The sequence below is a fragment of the Sceloporus undulatus genome, chromosome 5, assembly GCF_019175285.1.
Source record: "Sceloporus undulatus isolate JIND9_A2432 ecotype Alabama chromosome 5, SceUnd_v1.1, whole genome shotgun sequence".
In the NCBI taxonomy this organism is placed as follows: domain Eukaryota; kingdom Metazoa; phylum Chordata; class Lepidosauria; order Squamata; family Phrynosomatidae; genus Sceloporus; species Sceloporus undulatus.
In genome coordinates, this window is record NC_056526.1 from 6,197,441 (window position 1) to 6,223,465 (window position 26,025).

At 42.5% G+C, this 26,025-nt stretch overlaps 1 protein-coding gene across 2 annotated transcripts in view; it reads left to right on the plus strand.

Moving 5' to 3' along the window:
- Positions 1-26,025, plus strand: part of PLXNA4 (plexin A4) — a 611,693-nt gene that overhangs the window by 68,940 nt on the left and 516,728 nt on the right. For both annotated transcript variants that reach the window (XM_042470005.1, XM_042470006.1), the window contains exon 3: positions 1,587-1,769. In XM_042470005.1, the coding sequence (XP_042325939.1) occupies positions 1,587-1,769 (183 nt within the window). The remainder of the gene's footprint in view (positions 1-1,586; positions 1,770-26,025) is intronic.

Here is a 26,025-nt window from a genome sequence, read left to right on the forward strand (position 1 = left end):
CAGTGTTGCTTGATGATATGTTTTCAAATGTGCAACTTTGGAAACTGTGAAGCCCAATAACCCATCCCAACACCACCATGCCAGGGGCAGCTGGAGGCACCTTGATGGATAGCCAAGCCAACAGAGGAACCCTCCCTGTGCTTGGTGAATCCAAAGGTAACAGCGTGGGCAGCCATTGAAGGGAGCTGTACCTAAGGACCCTGAGATTTTAAAATCCCAAGTGAAGGTTTCCTCCAGGAGTTCTTTGTCTTAGAACTAGAAAGGTCAGAGATTTGCAGAAGGCTGTGATGTAATGGTGCCTTTGGAAAGGGCCAGCTTGGACAGGTCCCACTGTTGTAGGAAGAAAACCCTGGCCAAAATAGTCAGTAAGGATGTATTTGCATGGTAGAAATAATACAGTTTGACCCCACTTTAATTGATGTAGTCACATCTTATGGAGTTGTGGGATTTGTAGTTTTGCAGTAACTTTAGTCTTCTCTGCCAAAGAATATTGGGACCTCACCAAATTCCAAATCCCAAGTTTCTGTGGGAAGCAGCCGTGGCAGTTAAATTAGTGTCAAACTGCATTATTTCTACAGTGTAGGTGCAGCTTTTATCTCTTTTATACATCATATCCATTGGACGTTTCCAGCCCTTTTTGATTTTTGGAAGATTGCTGGGGAGTATATCTTTTGGGCTTCTACTGTTTAGCAACCAATAATTTACCTTAGTAGACTTCTTTCTTGGGTTTTGTCTGCAAGATATCTCATTACATATCTACAACCATTCCAAAATCCCCCCCCCCAAAAAAAACCCAAAATCAAAATAGTTTTGGTCCCAAATGTTTTGGGTAAGGGAGATTCAACCTGTTATGAGACTCAAGCATCCATGGGATTTTGGCAAGCAAAAATGTTTTTATTTAGGCAGGTTTTTAATGTAATAATTGTGACGGGGTGGTTTTATATGGAGTGTCTGGTGTGTTTTTTTAGTTTTCCAATTGTTTTTATGATTTTAATGTTAATTTTATGTTTTAATTAGATGATTTTTGCTGTTTTTAAATTTTTACTGTAAAGTTTTTTAAAAATGCTTTTACCTTGTGAGCCACCTTAAGTCCCTTTCTGGGAGGAAGGTGGCATTGAAAAATGGAATGAATAAATAAATCAATGAACATGAGTGGATAGTAAGGGCCCACTGTACTTGCAATTTAATAACACACATAGATACACATGCAAATATCCCAAACATCTGAAGAACCTCCATTTGAGAACCACTGGTCTATATAGCTATTACTGAGCAGGAGATCTTCTTGGAGAGCAAGTTATTGGTCTTCTTGGACAACTGCAGATCCCCTGAGTCCCAAAGGGTTGAATCAGTGATTCAACATTCTCTGGGGTGATTGGTCCCTGCCTTTTCATTCTTGACAGTGGAACACTCTCCCTTGGAAAGTGGTGAGGTCACCTTTGGAGGTTTTTAAACAGAGGCTGGATGGCCATCTGTCAGGGATGGTTTGATTATGAGTTGGACTGGATGGCTCTTGGGGTCTCTTCTAGCTCTATGATTCTAGTGTGTCCTGTCATGCCATTTCTCTCTCTTCTCTTCTGCTGCAGCTGTTAACGATTGATGATAATTTCTGTGGCCTGGATATGAATGCCCCACTTGGAGTATCTGAGATGGTGCGAGGGATTCCCATCTTCACGGAGGACCGGGATAGGATGACATCTGTCATTGCTTACGTCTATAAGAACCACTCGTTGGCTTTCGTGGGCACAAAGAGCGGCAAGATGAAAATGGTAGGCCTGACCTTTCCTTACTTGACAAAGCTTGTAGTGAAGAAGGCATACTGACTGGGTCTGGATGGACAGAAGTGTGGACACCTGGCTTTCTGATAATGGTATCTGATGAGGTTAAGATGTATGAAGAGAGAAGTGTCTCTGAGCAGGCTTGAGCCAAAGCAAGCAGTTATAACTGTCCCATGATTTGTTGAGTAGCAACTCAGAGCTCCAGTGTCAATGGGTAAATTAGTGTATCCTGGGTTTTTCTCTGACTTTTAAAGGTCCTAAAGCTTCTTTGGCTAGTTCCTTTAAAGTTGGAATGAAGACTTGGAATAGATTCATCATCCCGCTGACAAGGACTGTCTTTGACTTCCACTGGTTATGTATCATAGAAGGTGCTTGCTGAAAGACAACCTACATTTTGCATCTGCCTGTGGTATGATGCAGGAGGATGTTGAAGCTTAACCCAGCAGAGATGTAACTGGAGAGGAGATGTTGTTCCCGGTCATTCCAGTATCTGATATCTTGGTTGATAATGAGCAATGCTATGTATTGTATTTGGTGTTGGCAGATTTCATAAGTGAGTCTTTGTAAGTCTATGAAAGCCATAAATAAATAGGGGACAAAGGGTTGTCTTTGGAACAAACATTCTGGACCCATTAGGCATTGTGAGTTTATCGGGCCTTGGGTGATGTGAAATATACCCCCTGTGGCACTGATGTGGGCCTAAGAAGCGAGTGTATCTCTCATGTTACCAACTTTGGTTCTGAATGTCCTTAACCAGTTGCTTATGTGGTCTTCTGGTTAATGTTAATATAATGTGGTCAATCCTAGTTACGTCTGTTTCTTGTGTCATGCCTCTTCCTTACTTTTTGGGGGGTTGAAATAAATTCTAAAAATGCAAGTTCTCTGGCACCCATAGACTGAACCAATTGTTTGTAGTGTAACTTCTTCTGAATAGAAGTTGCACCTGATCATATGCATCCTCCCTCCCACAGATGTTTATTTGTTGGTCTCAAAGGAGCTATGTTGCTCTTTCTTCATTGGATTAACTGGGTTGCCATCATAGGTTCTCTATAAATAGATGTCCTTCCTTTTCTCTCGGTGAGGGTATGTGTGTGATTCCCTTTGGGTGCCATCCAAGAGACTGGAATGTTCACTTCAGGCATTGTCATGATTTTCTTCTTTTACATCAAATCCAATTTATCATCTAGGACCATCAGTGTCTATGTTCAGGAGCCAAGGTTATGAGTGAAAGAGGCATTTAACTCTGGAGGTATTTCTTTGGCATGTATTTTGATTTTCTCTCCAGATCCATTGGAGGTGACCTTTCTAATGGAGAGAGATTGGCTCTCCATGTGTAGTGTGATAGTTTAACTTGCTACTCATGTATTCTGCTCCTGTAAGGGAAGGCATATTTCTCCTTATGGCATGTTGTACAATCTCTAGAGGCAAGGAAATAATTGTGAATTGGTAATTGGAGCAGTTAGTGGTTGATCTTCTAGAGAGGTTATGTGGCTGTCCAACTGTCTTATTTAAAAAATACAGGTTGAGTCTCTGAAATGCTGGTACCAAGAAGTGTTTTGGATTTCAGATAGATAGACTGATTGGAATTTGGAATATTTGTATATACTTAATGAGAGATCTTGGAGATGGGACCCAAGTCTGAATGTGAAATTTGTTTATGTTTTGTGTACACTTTATACTCATAGCCTGAAGGTAATTTTATATACAATATTTTTAATCACATGAAACAAAGTTTGTGTACACTGAACTATCAGAAACCAAAAGGCTCACTATCTCAGCCAGCCATGTGAACACTTTTAGATTCTTGAGTATTTCTGATTTCAAAATTCTGGATAGGAGATACTCAACTGAGCATTAGAGCAAGCTTTTCCCTTTGATAAAGAATGTATAAACTACACTATGTATATACTGTATCAATGGGTGGATTCTTGCCACCAGTTAATGATGTATTTTTGAAACCCACCCAGAATGTAACAGTGATGCTGCTGCTCTTGACAAACCTTGCTATGTTTCTACAGAATTTCCTGTGACAGAGTTGGTATTCCCTGGACACTGTCCCCTGGGATACTGATGCCTGCAACTAGGGTACCATTTAATGAGAGAAAGAATGAAATAACTGTGCTGGTTGTCATCCTTGGTTGAGTTGGTGTTCCCTGGATTCTGGTGCCCCTGGTGCTGACCTCTGCAACTGGGGTACCATTGAAGAAGACCAGCTGGCATCACTTATGCCAGTTGACCATCAAATTAGATTTAAAAATTTCTTGTGCTGTATGCATTTCTGAACTTTTAAATTCTTAGGCAGAGCATGCCACTCATCTACGTAGGGGTGGTTTTCAGTTTGCTAATTTGAACATTATTGCCCACCTTTCTATGCTTAGCAGAATGTTTGGCTGGCGTCCTGTGAATTACAGTGGCACATGGCTAATTTACACCATCAAAACTCACTTGTTTGGTTGATGCAGAGGTCAAGATTCTGTACTAACCATGAAATGACAAAAATCTCACCGCCAAACTGACCTTTTCTCTGTTTCCCACCACAAACACAAGCATTTCTTAGCTGGTGGAAAGCAGGGAAAGTGGCAAAGACACATGCAACTGTCTTCTTGCTGCTGGTTGTACAACAAAAGGGTTCTTTTGGAGGTCCCCGAGGATGGTGCCATTCCTATGCCATATCCTCCAACTGTCTCCATTTGGCAGGGAAAGTGATGAATAACCTTCTCTCATCCTACTTCTCAACTGCTTTTTAAAAGTCTCAGTTTCTTGTCCTCCTATTTTCTACCTATGTTCTTGGCTTTCTTCAGTTGTTTCAAACTGAATTCAAAGGGGGAAAGTAGTCTGAACTCTATGACTTTTGCAGGAAGGAAAAGAGAAGAGGGAGCAGGATTTTTTCCTTCCCACTAGGCTCAGGCAAAAGCAAACTGCTGCATTCTCTTCTAGTTTGTGTGTTCTCCCTCATTGACCACACTCTGATGTTGCTTGCTGTAGCTTTAGGGAAATAGTCCTCACACTCTTCACCAGCTCTGTTGTGAAGAACTGCAGCAGAAAAAAGTGGACTTCGGGCAGGTTGGATGGGAAAAGTATTTTAGCTATTCATGTGCATTATGTCCCCTGATCCCAGATCATAACTATTTAATTCACTTAAATGTATGGAATAATGGTTGTGTAGTCTTTCCAAGTCTTGTTGTGTCATAGATCCTTCTGTCTGATTTTGATATCCCCCATGTTTGTCTTTTTTCTTACTGATAGAGAAATAGTAGGAACGGAAAGACTCCTTTCTGTTTTTGAAGACATTTATTTCTCTCCCCCTCCTGCTTTTGAGTGGGAGCCCTTTCACAGCGTGAAGGTGTAAGAAATACTTCCTAGCACTTGCTTATTGCTATTCTAGGCATCAAACCATCAAATTGGCAACAGCACTTGATGTGTGGAGAGAGAGAGGAAAAGAAACACCTTCTGGATGGGGTTACTACGTTCTTCTATAGAACTGCATAGGGCAGAATGAAAAAACAAACAGACGCAAAACTGCAATAATGGTTTTTGTTGCAGAGTGCAACACAGCCCAAAATGCAAAGAAGAGGGAAAGAATGGTCTTTGGAACTGCCTGGGACACATATGGTGTTGAGATTGCAGCATGTTACATGGAGTGTTTGGAAATGTCCCAAACATTGCCATGGTTTGGTTCTGCTTTGATTAATGTAGTGACCCAGTGATCTCTGAACTATCCATTTCTTCCTTGCTTACAATGTATTCATGACCATTGAACTGTCCACTTATTCCTTGGCTACCATCTTGTCAGGAGACACATGGGTTGGCTTAACACAACTGAGACCTCTGATAGTCAGATTTAGTTCATTGCACCTACAAAATAGACATGGTTCCATCACCCCTATTTCTTAGCTGAGGGATGGAAGGTTCTTTGTTCTCAGCATATCAATCTGTGACTATGATATTACATGAACACATGGCTCCACACACACAGTTCCATGTTCTCCAACTGTCTATCAAATCCCAGTTAGGATCCCAGGGGACTGGAGAAGGGGGCTAACCAGACCTTAGAGAAGCAGCTCATCTTATCTAAGGGAAGAGAAATGAAGGTATGTTCTCAAACAGAAGGTACCCCATTTTCTTTCCTCCAGGAGTTCAGAGCATCCAGATCTTCATGGTCTGAATTGCTTCCTCCTCCCTCCACTAAGAAAGAGCCTTCTGGGAGCTTGATGTTGCCAGGCATAGGAGTTTTTTGAATGGAGTGCAAGTGCAAACAAAAAGCCCTCTGCATCCAATCCAAAAAGGGACATACATGCACATAAGCTGTGCTTAAACATAGGTCGCTACCAGAATGTCAACCTGTATTGGTGTAGAGTTCCTTAATTTCCTATTTTAGTCATCTGACAGTAAACAACAACATTTGATCTCTAGTAAATCCACATTCTCCTTAAGTACCTCTTGAGCTTTGGACTTTAAGGAAATGTATATAACAGGGGAATAATGGTGCAGCTTTATAATCTTTTATGTATTCATTAAGCGAAACGATTAGCTCATGCAGTTTGCCCACTCCCAGTAGAGGAGCGTCATATCACATCGACTTTGCAGTCCAAGCTCATTAGCTTTCAGAGACATTACAGAGCTGAGCACCACCTCCATCTTTTCAGATTTCACCACATGGCCTGAAATGTTGGGATCAGTTCTGTTTAGCTTGTTCTTTGCTCAGCACCAACATGTCTCTTTGGTACTTCTGAGTGTCCTGCATTGCAACACAGTAAAAGAAAATTGCTGTTTGTAGCAATTGGAAGGCATACAAGAACTTGGTCTTCTTGACCATCCTTGGAATGTCCTTACTGTGGTTGCTAAAGCATGGGAAGATGATTTCTTATTGGACTGCGACTCTCAGAATCTAACACCCGCCTTGTTTTCAAGCTTTTTTTACCTATTTCTGCTCTGGACCAGAGGTGGTTGGTGGTTCTCATGTCAGTGGGAATTTGCTCAAATTATCAAGGAGCTACCCAGTGTGCTGAATCTTATTGGGGAATAGGTTTCAGCACTTTGGATAGCTCATTCAAAACAGAATGGATTGACTGTCTGATTGACATGGAAGCCATCAGCTTCCACCAGCTGGATGTGTAGCCCATATTACTTCTCTGCAAAGGGATGTTGTAGCACCTTTGTGACTAACTGTGCAGAGAAAGTTGTAGCATAAGCTTTTGCAGACTTGGGGACTAAACTGAGTGATGATAAATGCCAGCATCGGGGTGGAGTGAGAGCATGATGACCGCACACTGACCAGATGGCGGGCAGTATCACACCATTTCTTTGGTGCAGCATTTAGATGCACTGTGCTAAAGAAACCCGGAAAAGCCACCACTGTGGCGGCAAAGGCACCTTTTTGCCAGCATTAAAAATAATGGCATTTTGCTGTTCATTTTAGTGCTGGCAAAGCAGTGGATCAGGGCTGTGGTTGCCATGGCTCCAATCCAGCGAGGAAAGGGGCAGCCTGTTCTGCCCCTTGGTCTACTTGGAGATGCATGGAGCAAACTGATGCCCACCTTGTTATTACTTTGTTTTTTCCATTACCTTATTTTATTCTGTATTCCCTTATTACCTGGTCAATGACGGTAATAAAAATGAACTGAATTGAACAACTGAACTGATGTCCAGGAAGGACTTTTATAATTAGACTACACTGCTCCCTCGGGTTACGAAATTAATTCGTTCCGCGGCCGCTTTCGTAACCCGAAAAGCCTTCGTAAGCTGAATTGCCATAGGCGCTAATGGGGAAAAGCCGCGTTTCGTGCGAAAAAGCGCCGAAAAGCACCAAAAATTTTTTTCGTAACCCGAAAAAACATTCGTAACCCGGAACAATTATTTCCTATGGGATTTTTTCGTATCCCGGAAATTTCGTAACCTGGGTATTTCGTATCCCGAGGTACCACTGTATATGGATAGCCATGGAAATGCAAACTTGGCCGGAATGGTGACTAACATGGCTATGTCTCTGGTTTCTATACAGTACTACCTCTGTACAACTACATACAAAACTGGGTGGTGCTCATAGCTTGACTGTCTCTCACATATCCGATATGCCCCCCTCTCCGGTGAATGCACATCATTGTCTAGTATGGTAGCAATCATGAAGTTTCTCCCTAGACAATTTTGAATAATAGATTCTGTTCCAGTGAAAGTGTCTATGAATCGGAGATGAAACTGTATTGAAGACCATCCAAAACCCTCACTAAATTCTGCTGCATGGCTTTGCGCCATCTTTAATTTGAAAATAATGAGAGCTAGTGTCATCCTGTGGCCAAGAGACTGAGGCTATGAATTAGGACATCTCTGCTTTGAATTTTGTCAGCAATGAGTTCATTAGGTAGCCTTAGGCAACCAACCAAATGTGAGAACAGAATAAAGGCCTTATCCTAATCCTCTGTTGTAATGATTAAAATATAACAGACTGAGTCCTGTTAGTTTTATTAGTAGCTCCACTGACTCAGTTGTTAAATGATGAGTCAGTGAGTCATAGGTAAATCCCATTGATTTAATGGGTCTACTTTAGTTTATCAATATTGTATGCCAATGTCTGTGCAGTGCTTTGAATATTCCAAAGTGCAACGTAAATGATGGCTAAATTATCATTATCCTCCCAGTGATGCATTTTTCCTTCATTGTGAAGTCTTTTTTAGCTACCAATCTTGCGAAGGAATTTTGACAGCAGTTTAGAAAACTTTTCTCGCCTTCTTCCCCCCCCCCCCTTGCGCTGTTTGAGAATTGATTGATGTTTGTTGTTTTATATGTTTATATAAAAGATGATACGGATCATATTTCAGGCTCCCGAGACGTCCAATTCGTGAAACTCTTGCAAAGTACCCAGCCTCATCAAGGCAGCCTCAGTTGGGCTGAGATACAAATGTCATCCACGTCAAAGGAATTTTTCCAGTGACACATGCAATTGAAGTAAAATATTGTGCTTTACAAGAGCGTTATTATTAAAATGAAAATGAGCAGCGTATCAGGAGCCTGGCCACGTAACCAAGACGACAAAGGAGAAAGAAAAAAGGGAAAGACAGTAAGCGTGGAGGAAAACAAGGAGTAGGAAAGAATGGGGAAGTTAAAAATGTACACGCACATGCTGCGAGGATGTGGAGGCGAAATGCTACATACAGAGAACTACTGCGAAGTGCAGAACTCATTAGGTACTAAAGCTAGGAATGCTGATTTAAAAATTAGGAGTGAACATCTGTCATTGGTGTCACTGGTGAGATACTGTATCTCCCCATATGAACTTGTTTGGGCATTGAAATCTATAGGAAAGTCCTTTCTCTTAGTCTTACCAATTCATGGGTACAGTTAATGGAAACACGAGAAAGGGCCTTCTCAGTGGCTGCCCCTAGACTTTGGAACTCCCTCCCGAGGGAGGCCAGAATGGCCCCCTCCTTGTTGTTCTTCCATTAGAAAGCAAGACATCATCATCATCATCATCTAAACAGGCCATTAGAATTGGAGGCATTTAAGGACAAGCTGAAAGGGCTCTGTTTTTCAGTTGTATTGTTCAAGTTATTAAACCTATTTTTAGAATGTATATTTCTAATATGTTTACAGCCAGTGTGGTGTAATGGTTTGAGTGTTGGACTGCAACTTTGGAGGCCAGGGTTTGATTCCTAGCTCGGCCGTGGAAACTTGTTGGGAGATCTTGGGCAAGTCACTGCTCTTAGCCTCAGGGGAATGCAATGGCAAACTTTCTCTGAATCCGTCTTGCCAAGAAAACCCCATGATAGTGTCACCTTACGGTTGCCATAAGCTAGAAATGACTTGAAGGCACACAACAACAGTTTAGATCAGGTTTAATGCTGGTTTTTATTTGTTTTCAGTTGTTATCCCTTTAATATTTAATCTGCCTTGAGTCCCAGGCTTAGAGAAATGCACACTATAACGAAAGATTGTCATCATCGTTGTCTTCCCATGAGATGCTAAATAAAGTCCTGGACACCTGTGGTTGTTAAGAACAGGTGGCATCAATACTGTGCTAACATGGACTTCAATTCTGTTTGTTAGTCTAAAACAGTGGTGTCACTACATTGTTGTCACCCCCTCATTGGTCTCCTTGCACACCAAATTACAGAGTCATTATTTATTTATTTATAATGTTTTTGTAGTACTGTTACTCGTATATTGTATATGAGGTGTCACAGTGTGCTCCACACTCTCCGCACTCCCTACTGATGCCCCTGTTTCCAACAAGACTCACTGAATCAATTGTGGAATGGTGAGCCCAGGCATAGGTAAAGACCTTTCAATTCAGAGGGTCTCTTCTAGTTGGCGAAAGCAATAGGATTCAGGCCATGGTCTTTTAGGCTTACAGCATACAATGGAGATGGCTAGCATATATCTCTGCTTATGGATCTACTATGTGATTTTGGTGTTGAATGGCAACATTACAGAATGGAATGGGCAGCCAAATATGTGACAGAATGTGCACCTGATTGCCCAACCAAATGCACAGTGAAATGCAGAATTGCAGGAGTACTACTTTCAGTTTCTGTAGGGGCAGGCAGAGGCTCATAGGTCAGTAATGTTCATCCTCATGCAGAGTGACACCACTTGTAAAAATTCACTGGAGTCACAACTCTGCTTCCATGACATTGAAAGATGTTAAGGTTGTTTGGCATCGGAGAAAAATGTCCATCCACTTCAGGAGAGGAACATAGGCATGTGTTAAGACACTAGATGGATTCCAGGCAAGAGATCCAGAGCTGATCCCCATTCCCAGCAATTGCCTCTCTGTTGCTCCAGTTGGTTTAGGCATATTTGTCTCCAAGGAAGCTCCCTCCTACATTTTATGCTGTCAAGCAATATTGATGTGTGAGGCTACAGAGCCACCAGGTTACACTGCAGGAGAAGTGTTTTCTCCATGATGGCCAAGATGACAACTTGTGAGATGTTCTGACAATGAATAATCTTTGCTGATGATCAGGTCGCGTTTCACAGTGAGGTGCTCCTTGAAAATAACTTCAGAGAAACTGAGTGTGTGTATGTGTGTGTGTTTGTGTTCGTTCTTCTAGCAGTGCAAGCCTGCACATAGATGCTTTTGTGTTCAGTTCACATAAATCAGTGAGCACCAGCCTTTCCTGATTACTGAAAGATTTACAGTAGGGATGGGGGGGAAAACATCATTATTATTTTCTCAGGTGAAAAATGGATTCCTGACACGAAGTCAGGAAGGATACAACAAAGGTGAGAATTTGGCACCCTTTTCACATGGTATTTGGTGAAGTGTTTGGAGAAACTATTCTGTGTGGGAATTATGAGCTTTTTGTGCCAAAATCATGTTTTGTATGGGAAAAAAAATCCGGACAAGCCTTTTTTGTGCAAAAATTGTGATTTTTAAAAAATAACAAATAAAACCCCACCATTTTGCACAAAAAATTGTATGTTTCTGGAAACTGAGGATTTGCATGAACATTTTTCTCTTTGTCTGTCTCTCTTACACAAAATGATTTTCATACAAAAATCCCACATATATTTCTGTGCTGAATAATTTCCTGAAATACACCAGGGAATGCGAAAACTAGAGAGCCAGGATGGCATAGTGGTTTGTGTGTTGGACTATGACTCTGGAGTCCAGGATTTAATTCCTACCTTGGCCATGAAACCCAAAGGGAAGAATTCAGAGGTATAGCCATGTTAGTTTGGAATATCACTATGCAAAGGGATCTTGTCAATTCGTTGAGATTAACTATGTGAAAGTTGTAGCATAAGCTTTTGTATACCAAATCTGCGTAAGCTTATGCTTCTTTTGCACGGTTAGTCTCAAAGACATGACAAGATCCCTTTGTATACTGATAATTCTATATGTTCACACACAAAACATTTTTCCAAATAACAACTAACACTTAAGAAATATGAGACCTTAAATCATAATTATTTTGTTGTTTATGTCTAGTTCTATGATTCTAGTCCGATGGAAAGGGAAGAGATATTCTATGTTTGTTCAAAAGTAGTGTCCCGTCTCAAGGAACTGGTCCAGAATGTTGTCAGTTGTCAGGGGGACTGTTTTCAGGAGATTTGTTGACAGATATAATGAATGAATACCATGATTTAATATAGTCCGCATTTTCATCCTTTCTTGCCTGTTGTCTCCCTCTATATGTCAGTTTTTCTGCAGAAGGCTCTGTTCCAAACTCTTGATAACCATTGCTGAAAAGACAGTCCAGATGTCTCCAGTGTTGTGCAATCACCAATCACACATCTGCTGTAAACACTCAGATAAGCTTCTTGTTTTTCAAATTTGTGTTATCACCACAAAACATAGACAGTAATAAGAGTGAACTGCATGGGGTAATATTTTGGCCAGTCATATCGAAGATGCAAGTCAACATTTGCTCCCCAAAAGCTTTAACGCTGGGGCAAGTGAGCCACATATACAGCATGGTTTCTTTTTCTTTCTGACCTCTCTGGCACTGTGTAGCTTGACTAGCATTTATTTGGAGATATTTTGGACCTCAGCTCTCAGACGTACTAGCCAGCTTGGCCAACAGCCAACAACTCTTTAGACCGATGGTTCCCAAAGTTTGGTCCTCCAGATGTTTTGGACTTCAGCTGTCAGAATTCCTGATTGTTGACCAAGCTGGCTGGGGCTTCTGGGACTTGAAGTCCAAAACACTTTGATAACAGAAGTTTGGGAATCACTGTTTTGCAGCATAACTGCCATAACCCCTTGGGCTATTCATGAGGACCCTATTGTGACATGAAGCCCTAAACATCAGGACAGCTCAAGGTTTCCCACCCTGTTGTCTTGCCAGAGATACACAAAAACCTGTTCCTATATTACATCCATGAAGCGTTCTGTTTTTCTACCCTGTGGCCTTAGATCACCCATGACTTCCTTAGTCATCTTTGCTTTTAAGGAAGTGGGATTTCTCCCCCGCTTCAAGCTTGTACTGATTGAGTCTTATTTTGGCTGCTCAGATCTTACAGCTGTTTGTTGTTGTAGATAGCCAGGAAAAAGAGATGGACTTGTTTACTTCAAAACACACTCCCAGGATAAATAGCTAGCAGAGGAAAACACAGCCGAGGCATGAGCACCAATGTTGTCATGTGTGGGCTTGGATAATTGATCAGGACACTTGCGGAATACCAAAGCAGCATTCAGGGACAAAGTGAGTGGGTTTCCTTTTAAAATCACATCACAATGAGAAAAAATGTCTCTCCCAAATGTATAGATTTGGGAATATCTCAGTTTGCTCTTATGTATGCATGCTTAAATCTGCTCAGCTATGGCTAAAGAAGGGAACAGCAAGGAGATTGGGCTGTCACACTGATCAGTGAAGCATCTGTTCCAGGCTGGAACTGTGAGCAGTTCCAGTCCTCCCTGAGTCTTTGTTTGATGCTGAAAATCAAGACAGATCACTGCTATATGAGAATCTTTACTGATGGGACATGATGTAGCAGGTGGTCTACAGCAGAGGAAGCATGTTATTGTTCACTGTCTTTGAGTCAATATTGGTTCATGGTGATCCTGTGAATGAGACATCTCCAAGTTTCCCTATCCTCACTTTCACTGCTCATGTCTGGTAGGTTAAAGCCTGTGACCTCTCAGATTCTACCTTTCCTAGCATTATTGTCTTTTCCAATGAATTATGCCATCTCAGAATGTGTCCAAGCTGCGACAGCTTTAATTTAATCTTCTTGGCTTCCAGGGAAAGTTCAAGCTTGATCTGTTCTAGGTCCCATTTGTTTGCTTTTTGGCCATGCATGGTAATTCTCAGTACTTCTCTCCAGCATCAAGTCTCAAGTGAGCTGATATTCTTCCTATCTGCTTTCTTCACTATCCAGCTCTCACATCCGTACCTGGTGATGGAGAATTCAGTGGCTTGGATGATGCTAACTTTAAGGTGTTGTTGTTGTGGGCCTTCAAGTTATTTCCAACTTATGGTAACCCTAAGGGGAAGTTATCATGGACTTTTATTGGCAAGATTTGTTCAGGGGAGGTTTGCGATGACTTCTCATGAAGCTGAGAGCATATGACTTGCACAAAGTCAGTGGGTTTCATTGCCAAGCGGGGAATTGACTCTGATCTCCTAAAGTTGTTCAGTGTTGTATCTTTGCACTTTAAGATCTTCTCTAGTTCTTTCGTAGCTGCCCTTCCCATTCCTAGTATTCCTCTGGGTTCTTGATGGTAGTCTCCATTTTGATCAATGTTTGATCCAAGGTATGTGAAATTTTTGACTATTTTACACTTGTCGTCTAGGATGAATTCATGTAGATCAGTCTTTTACAGCTGGTGAGTTCCTGCCTTCCTTCACAGGAGATTGTAGAACCTTTCCCAGGACTGTAGGGGGGCTTTTGGGGAGCAACAAGGATTGTTTTCAGGAATGGGGCTCTAAGGTGTGTAGGTTGTGTAGGGACAATTTTGTTACATTTTTGTCTCCTGGCTGTTTTAGGCCCAGAAGGCTCCCTTTTCCCCCCCATAGAAGTAATTTATGGGTCTAAAATGACCCACATAGAGCTAAAAATGTGGGGAAATGGCTAGCATGAGAGTCAGTATGGCGTAGTGGTTTGAGTGTTGGGTGGTGACTCTGGAGACCAGGGTTCAATTCCCAGCTCATCTGAAATCCGTTGGGTGAGGCGGGGAAGTAATATGCTCTTAGCCTGAGAGGAAGGCAATGACAAACCTCTTCTGAATAAATGTTGCCAAGAAAGCCCCATGATAGATTTGCCTTAGGGTCACCATAAGTTGGAAATGACTTGAAGGCCTAAAAGCAAGAACATACACACACAAGAGAATGTAGCAAATGTTTGTGATAAAAAAACCCCGATGTGTTCAGGGGGATGCTCCACTGGTGTGTGGCCGTCCAATGTCCCCTGCCAGGTTGTGTGTCAATGTGGTCGCTTAATACTTGCCAGTTGTGCACACTTGCCTCAGTGGGTTTCTTTGTTCACAAAATATGGCCAGATCAGTAGCTTCCATTATAACAGCAAAGGAGAATAGACATTTTCCTTTCTTCATCTTGAAAGTATTGCCTACACAATACAGGAGAATTCTACTTTGTTTTAAGAGGGAGTGTAATTTCTCCTTCCCCTTTTCATGCCTGGTTCGTAATTTTGCGATGAGCATTTCACCGCTCTCTGCCTGTCATCTTTGTTCTAAACTAATCTCTCTTTTGTTTCATTTTGCCTTCCTCCTTTTTTTTGTTTTTTTTGTTTTGTTTTAAAACAGGCCGGACACTGCGTTTTATCCGATGTTCTGATTTTAGAGTCATCTCAGCATGTCATTGGAGATGTGCATCTTGTGGCCATGGAATGAGATTTGCAAATGGAAGATCTAATCCCCTCTAGATCAAATCTCAACTTCAAAGTCTGGCAGCGCTCGGCTGCTGCTTCTGTTCCGTCAGCGGTGCTGCGCTGTGCATTTTTATGTGGTCAAAGAACAAGCTTCAGGGGGTGGGTGGGTGTCTTTTGGGGTAGGGAGATTTTGTCAGAGGCCTTCTGGGAAAGAGATGTTGGGAGCTGTAGTCTTGCTAGGGTTGCCAGCTCTCAGGGTGGGCCTTGAGTCTCCAACCTTCATGGGTCATCTCTAGGCAGGCAACAAGGGTACAAGTTTCCCAGTTTGGGGTGCTTAGATCTATGCAAGAGGAAGGAGCTTTGTGCAACTTTCCATTTTACCTTGTAGACCAACACCTTACTACAATTTGCAAGAGTTGATTGATTTGTAGCTGCAACTTGCAAAGGCTCTCCAAGAGGTCTATGTATTAACTTAGTTAGCACCCTTCTTTTCTCCCAGTGATCTGAGCACCAGGACTCACCCTCCAGACTTCTTTGCATTCATTTTCTACCTAAAAGCAAGTGCATATGCATCTTGCATGCCTTCAAGTTGTTTCCGACTTATGGCGACCCCAAGGAAGCCTGTAGGATAGATTAAGTTCTTATCCCTGTCACTAAGAAGGCATGAAGGAATAAGCCCCTCAATTCAACTTGATCTGAGAACAGTCCCTTTATGTAAGAGTTTTGTGCTAATTTCCAAACAGCAAAACATGTTACCCATGTGTGTGTGTTTCAGTAACAGTCTGTGAGCAACTATGGTTGGTAGTTAATGCATAACGCTTAATGACACCCCCAAGGGCCATTCCTAGGTCTCTGGTTTTGGCCCCAAAACTTTAAGGCCTGGAATGATCCTAAATCAGGAATTCTAGGTACTGCACTCGGCAACCTCACTATGGTGCAACAGTGAGTAAAGTTCAGCCGTTCAAATGTTCTGGCCTGCAGCTCCCATCAGCCAGCAGAGCCAATGGTGAGGGATGTTGGGAGCTGTGATACAAAGACACCTCTGCTCTAGTCCATTGGAACCTGTTCTGTTTGCTGGTGGTTTGTGGTAGGTAAAGCTGTGAATCTTTTGATGGGGAATTTGTTGGCTTCCAGATGTTGTTAGAGAGCCACTCCAGTCATCCCTCACCATTGTGCTTGTTGCCTGGCGTTGATTGGATTTGCAATCCAAATAACATTTGGCAGGTCAAGATGTTGCTTTTAGCTGCACTGCTAACACTGATGAGGCTTCATACTATTATTCTTCCAAATATTTCTCATGACATCTTTCATTGACCTAAGAGTGTTGTTAGACTAGCAGGTTGTAGAGAAAGTTCTCGGTACTTGGAGTTCTTTAATCAGAAGTTGAATGAACATCTTCAGTGCCCAGAGAAGATTACTTTATGAGAAGCATTTTAGAGAGAAATTTAGCCTGGAGAAGAGAAGGTTATGATAGCCATGTTTAAATATTTGAAAAGGTAGCATATGGAAGAAGGAGCAAGATTCTTTTCTGATTCTCCAGAGAGTAAGACACAGCGCAATGGAATCACACCACTTCAAGAATTCAAAAGAGAAGCCACCTAAACATTAAAAAGAACTTTTTCACTGCAAGGGATATTCAACACTGAAAATAAATTACTCTGTGTGTGTGTGCAGCCTTCTTTGGAGGTTTTTAAGCGTGGTCTGGATAGCCATCTGTTGGGAGTACTTTGATGATGTATATCTGCATGGCAGAATGAGCTTAGACTGGTTGACACTTGGGGTCTCTTCCAACTCTATAATTATGTGATTCTATGATCTAACCCATGTCCGTGGAATGGTCCTGCCATAACCATCAGCACCATGTGATCCATTGCTTAAGATCCTTTCTTCATTTCCCCCCTTCTGACTTCACTTCTTTTGCAAGTTTAAGCATCACTTGCATCTCTCTTTCATGCCTGCGCCTCTCGCCTCCTGACCCCACTTACAGGCTGCCAGCATAAGAGTGATTCTCCTAATTAGTTTTGCTTTCATATACTCTTTGGAAAACAAATTTTGTTAAAATGCGACAGGGGGGAGCCTTATCCATCCTTCCCCTCCCCTGCTCTTGGCTTTTGCTTGCCTTAGAAGCCCAATTTCTGCATTTATTTTCCATTCCATCATTCTCCAGATAGGACCTCATTTGCATATTTGATTAAGCTCTCTATGTTATCAGGGAGCTTGTTGGAATAACAGCCGGTCGGTGATAAGACAGCGCAAGCCCATCTCTTTCTTTCTGCAGGAGATGAGCTTCTCACCCATCTGTCAGTAGTCTTTGCTCCCGCGATTCCCTTTTCTTCATCCTCATTTTTAATTTTGTTTTGTCTTCAGTGTTTCATCTCTTAATGACCTGGTTCTTGATCTCCCTGTTTAAGGGAAGGCAGTTGGACAGAGAGAATGGACTCACTTTTATTGCTGCTTTAGGTGGATGGGAAAGGAAGAGAAAGAAGACATTGGATGCGTAATGACTGTAGTCTTTGATGTGTCTTGGTGCCTTACACCTGTGTAACTTTCCAAACTGATACAATTGGACATTTTTGGCCAATGCTCAACATCTCTACAGTGGGCTCTTGTTATTCACTGGGGTTTGGTTCCAGGACCCCTGTGAATACCAAAATCCGTGGATGCTGAAGTCCCATTATATACAGTGAAGGTAGTAAAACAATGTCTCTTATAGCGAAATCAATATTTGCTTTTTGGAATGTGCTTTTTGGAAGCCATGGATGGTTGAATCCATGGATGCATAATCTGAATACAGAGCTCCGACTATGTACAGTTCATAGTCATGGAAGCAGAGTTGCACATATTGCTGCTTGTTTGTTTGCATATTTGCACAGCTACACACCTACTTGCATATACAGTTTTGTATTTCATTGTGCAGCTCTTTGGTTCCTCAGCTTTGCCATTCAACACATTCAGTACATGAGTTATGTAGCACAAGCTGGCTGGCATCCTGTTAGTGACATATACAAGTGTAATTTCAGTTTTTGCTTGAACATGTTTTTTTGTGGTCTGTTGTGGAGATTGGTATTCTATTCCTCCCTCCTCAATGACCAAAGTCCCCAACCCCCAGGATTCTGCATGCATTGTGATGGCCCCACCTAACAGTCATTCCATTATTGGTGGAGAGTGCAGGGGATCTCATAGCCAGACATGATTTAACATAATCTTCTAGACCTCTGGAGAAATCCAAGTTCAAAGTTCTTCCAAGTCTGGGCCTGAACACTTTCTGGAAGGAGCTGAAATTCTTTCCTTTTCACACTGGTATTCAGCAACAGGGATTAAGCAGCTGTGGGTTTTTCCATGTGTGTTGTTTTTATTTTTAACCATTGTCACTTGATCTGAATCCCTAAGTGGGAGTAGAATAAATATGGAACTTCATGAAATAGAGCCTGGCTACTAGTATCATAGAGTTAGAAGAGATCCCAGGGCCATCCAGTCCAACCTGCGCCATTCAGGAATACACCACCAAAGTCCTCCCAACAGATGGCCATCAAGCATCTGTTTCAAAACCTCCAAAGAAGGAGACTCCATCACACTCCAAGGCAGTGTCTTCCACTGTCAAACAGCTCTTACCATCAAAAAGTTCTTCCTGTTGTTTAGGTGGAATTTCATTCCTGTAGTTTGAAACTATTGTTTCAGGTGTACCCTTTGGAACAGCAGAAAACAAGCTTGCTCCATTCTCAATATGACACCCTTTCAAATATTTAAACAGGGATATCATATCATCTCTTAACCTTCTCTTCTCCCTAAGCCTCTCCTTATAATGCATGGTTTCCAGACCTTTCACCATTTTAGTCACCCTCCTCTAGACATGCTCCAGTTTGTTCACATCCTTCTTGAACTGTGGTATGTAGAACCAGACACAATATTCAAGGTGAGGCCTGACCAAAACAGAATATTGCTATTGCTAATACTATTGATTCCCTTAATCTAGACAGTATATCACAGTCCCAGTGTAATGGATTTGCTTGCTGGACTATAACACCTTTAGGATTCAGAAAAAGAACTTTACATTACAAAGCTCCAGATTCAAATCCATTGCATCTCTAGTAGAAAAGATTTCTGGTGGCAGGCACTTGATGGAAAAGGGTCATGTCTGAAAAAGCCAAGTGAGAAGACCTTTCCTCATAGAATACTCATCTCAAAAAATTAGAACGAGAGTCAGTGTGTTAAAGTGGTTTCAGTGTTGAACTGTACTAGGACTCAGGAAGACCAGAGTTCAAATCCTCACTCACCAAAGGAAACCTACTCAGTGATCTTGGGAAAGTCACACACTCTCAGCCTGAGATAAGGCAATGGAACCCCCCCTCTGCAAAATATTGGCAAGAAAACACCATGATAGGTTGGTTTTGGGGTTGCCATAGGTCAGAAATTATATTTGGCATTTCTGTGGATGGAAGTCATGCACCAAGCAATGGTACGTCTTTCATTGAAATGAGCATGTAAGCCTCTATGAGTATGAGATTTATCAGCTAGGTTTTGCGAATGGACACAAATACACAAGCATACACTCCATTATGGGTGTAGGGTCAAGGTTTTATAATGACATTCCTGTAGAGCTAATCCCGAGGCGCATTGCTGAGATACATTCTCAGCTGTCTGGTGTCTCAGCCTACATGACAAAAAGCAACACTTGCTATTAATGTCACAGACCCTTAATGTGTCATGCTAAAGAGTGTGAAACTGCTAGTGATTGACTGGCAGCATTGTGTGAATAAATTCCAAAGCTGTGGTAGGACAATTAGGCAACAGACTCTGATGCTTGTTCAGAAGCTTGGAAACATGTCCCAGGATATACTGATTTCATGACAGGAAGTGCTTATCTTGGTTGGCTGCTGTCGTTTGATTTTGTACCAATCATGACACTGAAAAGTCACAACATGGAAGGAGGTTGCCTGCGAGTAATGGGAGCAATGAGATTTGTTGGTGCAATGCACTTTGTCATCTAGTGTGGATTGTGCATCAAATGGAAGCATATGCTTGAGTCCTAGATCAGCTGTATGATCCTTCAGCAAACTTACTTTGTATAACCGTTAGAACTTTAGAACTGGAAGGTACTCCAAGGGCATCTAGTACAACCATTTCCAAATCCCTTGGACTAAAAAAAGGGAAAAAATAAAGATTTCTTTCTCTCATGTATTTTTGATTCCCTTGTTCTGTCCATTAATCCAGATTTCCCATTCTTTTCTACTTTCTTCTTGCCTCTCTTTGGCCTTCATAGAATCATAGAATCAGAATTGGAAGAGACCACAAGGGCCATCCAGTCCAACCCCCTGCCATGCAGGAAATCCAAATCAAAGCATCCCCGACAGATGGCCATCCAGCCTCCGTTTGAAGACCTCCAAGGAGGATGACTCCACTACACTCCGAGGAAGGAGTGTGTTCCACTGACGAACAGCCCTTACTGTCAGGAAATTCCTCCTAATGTTGAGGTGGAATCTCTTTTCCTGCAGCTTGCATCCATTGCTCTGGGTCCTAGTCTCTGGAGCAGCAGAAAACAAGCTTGCTCCCTCCTCAATATGACATCCCTTCAAATATTTAAACAGAGCTATCATATCACATCTTAACCTTCTTTTCTCCAGGCTAAACATCCCCAGCTCCCTAAGGCGTTCCTCATAGGGCAAGGTTTCCAGACCCTTCACCATTTTAGTCGCCCTCCTTTGGACACGCTCCAGTTTCTCAATGTCCTTTTTGAATTGTGGTGCCCAGAACTGGACACAATATTCTAGGTGGGGCCTGACAAGAGCAGAATATAGTGGCACTATTACTTCCCTTGATCTAGACACTATACTTCTATTGATGCAGCCTAAAATCGCATTGGCCTTGTTAGCTGCCACATCACACTGTTGACTCATGTTCAACTTGGGGTCTACTTGGACTCCTAGATCCCTTTCACATGTTGCCTCCTTAAGCCAGGTGTCCCCCATAATCCTATATCTGTGCATTTCATTTTTTTGCCCTAAGTGGAGTACCTTACATTTCTCTCTGTTGAAGTTCATTTTGTTAGCTTTGGCCCAGCTTTCTAGTCTATTCAGGTCATTTTGAATTTTGATCTTGTCCTCTGGAGTATTAGCTATTCCTCCTAATTTGGTGTCGTCTGCAAATTTGATAAGTATGCCCCCAATTTTGTCCTCCAAGTCATTGATAAAGATGTTGAACAGTACTGGGCCTAGGACAGAGCCCTGTGGGACCCCACTGGTCACTTCTCTCCAGGATGAAAAGGTGCCATTGTTGAGCACCCTTTGGGTTCGGCCTGTCAACCAGTCACAAATCCATGTAACAGTTGCCTTGTCTAGCCCACATTTTACAAGCTTGTTTGCAAGAATGTCATGGGGAACCCTGTCAAAGGCCTTACTGAAATCAAGATATACTATATCCACAGCATTCCCTTCATCTACCAAGCTGGTAATATTATCAAAGAAAGAGATCAGATTTGTCTGGCATGACTTGTTTCTCTGAAACCCATGTTGACTTTTTGTGATTGTGGCATTGCTTTCTAGATGTTCGCAGACTTTCTGTTTAATTATCTGCTCCAGAATCTTTCCTAGTACTGATGTCAGACTAACTGGACGATAATTGTTGGGATCCTCTTTCTTCCCCTTTTTGAAGATGGGGACAACGTTTGCCCTCCTCCAGTCTGCTGGGATTTCTCCTGTTTTCCAGGAGTTCTCAAAGATTATTGCCAATGGCTCCGATATTAATTTGCCAGTTCTTGTCCAGGCATTGCCCTGTTCAGATGACATGTGGTCCTAACCACAGTTTCGGTGTGGGCAGTCTGGATGACGTCTGTTATGTCTTGCACTAGAACTTGGCCATAACAAGGTTAAGATGAATTAAAATAACTAACTTCTCTCTCTGGAACTTCTGGGAAGATCTGGAGCTCTCCATTTCTCTGCTATCATGGCTATCTCCATCCGCCACTGTCAGTCTCTTGTTCTGAGGTTAGAATGAGGTGCTCAGCATGAGACCATCACTGGATCACCTTGTTTGGACCTTGTAAGTGGGCAAACTGATGCAGAAACGAAGGCCAAGATAACAGAGGCAGAACGAGACAGCTGTGGAACCAAGATACTCTGGTCTCTCCCTGGAGTATCTTGGCCAGTGCAAACAAGGCCTTTATCCATCTTTGTCCATCACTCCAGTTGTTGGCTCTGCAGGTACCATTTCTTGGGTCATGGTCCAACTATGGATCTTGGTTCACCAGTTGAAGCTGAAGACATTTTGGTCCCTGGATACTGGGGGGGAAGGGAGCAGACGTATCCTACTTTGGATGTATTATGAGACAGCAGGACTTTTTGGAAAACAGGACAATGCTTGGTAAAGTTGAGAGCAGAAGGGAAAGAAGAAGATTGTATTATAGGTGGATTGAATCAATGAAGGGAGTCACAGTTCTGAGTTTACAAGACTTGAGCAAAGCTTTTCACAACAGGAGCTGTTGGGAGTATCTCATTAATAGTAGCTCCACAAGGCCAACTTGCTGGCAAATGACAGCATGCAGGAGGTGGGTTGTTGTGTGCCTTCAGATTTTCAACTTGCGGTGACCCTGAGGCAAAACTGTCATGGTTTACTTGGCTTATGGTGACCCTAATCCAAAACTATCATGGGGTTTACCTTTGTTTTCCTTTGAGGTTTATAAAGGATGACTTTCCCAAGGACTCCCAGTAAGTTTACATGGCTGAGTGGGGATTCAAACCCTGGTTTCCAGAACCATAGTCCAACATTCAATTCACTATATAATACTGGCTGTTCAGGAGGTGGGGTATGGTCTATGAAATAAACTTTATAAAAACTTACAGATGAATACAGAAATGTATCCCAGGTTATTAAGAGAACTGATTTTCTGCTGTTGGTGGAATTGTAGCATGATGCCTCTGAAGTTTGGTTATATTGCTCTCTTAGCAGGGTGAGCAAGCCATATGTGGTCACCGCTCACAAGGTAGTAACCCTGAAATGCTTCTAAGCACTACAGTCCTCCAACCCACTATTCCTATGAGAAATACAGCATACAGAGGATATCTATTTTGTTTCCCAAGGGAATCATGCTCTCCAAAGGCTGTAAGGAGTGGAATTCTGTTGGGAAGATAGGTGCATGCTCCCCACACATTGTTGCCCATTGCATGCTTGGTTTTGCAGCAGCATTAGGAGGAGGAGCAATGCAGTGGAAACAGTTGTGGTAGCAAAAGTTGGGTGGCTTGTTTTGGAAGGGTACACCTTTTGGTAGGTGACAAGGCTCTTAGTTACCCATCATGCTTCTTGCAAGCTTATGGTTGTTGAAGTGAACACTTCACAAACTCTGTTTAATATTTTAAAAGATGTACTGTTCCATTGTTGTTTTTAAGTATCTTTTGTGAGTCACATTGGGTTTATAATTTGGAAAAAAGGTGGCATATTAAATATATATATATATAAATAATAAATAAATATTCAGTAGAGGCCTCAGCATGGTGTAGTGTTGAGTGTTAGACTATGACTCTGGAGACCATAGTTTGATTCCCTACTTGGTCATGAAACCCACTGGTTGACCTTCGGCAAGTCAGTCTCTCAGCCTCAGGGGAAGGCAAAGGCAACCCTCCTCTGAATAAATCTTGCCTAGAAAACCCCATGATAGGTTCACCTTAGGGCTGCCATAAGTTGGGAATGACTTGAAGGCACACAAGGCACATACATAGACTCCAGCCCCCCCTTTTTTTTGGGGGGGGGAGTCAGGTTTTGTGATGTCCCATCACAGGGACTCTCACAAAAGGAAAGGGAATAATCTGTACCAGCAACTCTGAGTAAAGCCCCAGCCAAGAGCCAGTTCCATCAGTGAAATTGAGAGGTGGCTTTGGAAAGGGAGGTGGGCCAAGGTAAGCCACAATGGCAGGACAGAACCTATAGTACATATAATATGTATGTTGTGTGCCTCCCAGTCATTTCAACCCTGCTGACCCTAAGGCAAACCTATCATGGGCGGCTCTTGGCAAGATTTGCTCAGAAGTGGTTTGACATTGCCTTCCCCTGAGGTTGAGGGCATCTGACTTGTCCAAGGTCAGTGGGTTTCATGGCCAAGCTGGGAATCAAGGCCTGGTCTCCAGATTTGTAGTCCAATACTCAAACCACTATGCCACATTGGGTCACAGTACAAGCAATGCACACCCTTATTGCCTGAACCTGGGACAGTCTTTTTCCCGCTGCTCCTTCCTTGGAACACCACTGAGCAATGGTAGTGACACACGCCTCATCTCAATAAATCTTGCCAAGTACACCCTAGGAGTGGGTGACCATAAGTCTGAGATGGCTTGAAGGCACATCACAATAACAACCTGCCCCAACTTTCCCTCTTATTTGTTTGGGAAATGGCCTTTCGTTGGAAGGGCCTTTAAAGCTGTTTGTGCCAACCTGGCATTGCCTTCTGAATGTACTCTTATAGGTGATCAGGTGCAGTTCAGTTCTGCCAGGTGTACTTTGCTATTCAGGGACAATTCTATCAGCGCTTGTTACAATAAAACATGGTGGGGAGAACTGTGTCTGGTGAAATCTCAGGAGGAAGCATATGGAAGTTGATGTGCAGACACACTGTGGCATTGTTTTTACGGGAAAGGCCAGATAACATTTTGTCAGGTAAGATAGCTATATTTATATACTCTAAGAAAAGATAGACCTAGGTAGATATATTAATATTCTATTTATCTAAGGCCAAAATGTCAAGATATAAATAATATCAGTAGGTACACCACAATTTAGTGCAGAGCAAAAAGGAGTACATAATCTACTTGAAAGACTATAAGATCCAATTGTGTGGGTGTGACCCTGGTTTGCAGGAACTGTTAATGAATAGGCATAGCAAGAGCAACTGGTGTAAATAAACATTTAAAGAGAGACGTTCTTTAATGATAGGGGTATTCCCCAGAGTAGCAGCTCCTCGGTGTCAAATCTGCAAATGAATTCCAACTCTGTGTATAAATGTCTGTAGTTGTTGAAATAATAGGCTCTGCAGCAGAATGTCCTGGGAAACCGAGATCTGATCTGCACTGCAGAAATAATGCAGTTTGACACTGCAGTGGGACCAGAGCTCTCTGGCAGAAAAGGCTAAATATCTCACAAAACTACAAATCCCATAATTCCATAGCATTGAGCCATATCAGTTAAAGCAGTGTCAAACTGCATTATTTTTGCACTGCAGATTAGAGCTCAGACACATCACCATTGGCTTCTGAGGGCCGCCACATCTGATTGGACCAATTTATTCCATGGATTAACAACCTGGAGTTCTCCAGATGTTTCATGTTTCAGTTCTCACATAATGCCAGTAACCATACCCATTACTCAAGGATTCTGGAGTACTGTTGTCTAAAACATCTGGAGGCCACCAGAGGTATGGAGACTGAATGGTTTGGATTATGGATGATAATCTGAACAGAAAGAGAGGTGTCCAGTGACTCTGTGGACTATGGTGCGGTACAGATCGCTCAAAAAGGGCGGCCTGCTGGTGCTTGTTTTTCCACCAGAGGGAAGCCTCAGCCATCAAACCGCGAGGCTTCCCACCAGCGGAAAAAGAACCCACAAAAAGCAGGTCCTTTTGAAGCCGCGGTAGCAGGGTAACAAGTGTGCCACTGGCACACTCATAATGTAAGTGCCACGTGGAGCCGTGTGGATGCTGTATGGCACTTACGTAACAAGGGCAGCGCCCGTGTATACAGGATGCCACCATTGTTACGTCCTTGTCACGTGCAAGGGGTGTGTGGGTGCTCCACCCTCAGCCAACCCCTATCATGTGACGAAGGCACTTAAAAGGCCCCTATGTCCCGAGCCTATGTTAGACTGGATCATTTGAGTTTATAAATACCGATGAAGTGGACAAGATTCTTGGAAGTGTAAGGAGGACAACGTGCCCTCTCAATCCTGGCCCATCATGGTTGACCGCCCAGGGAGGGGATGCAATGAAAACATTATTACAACT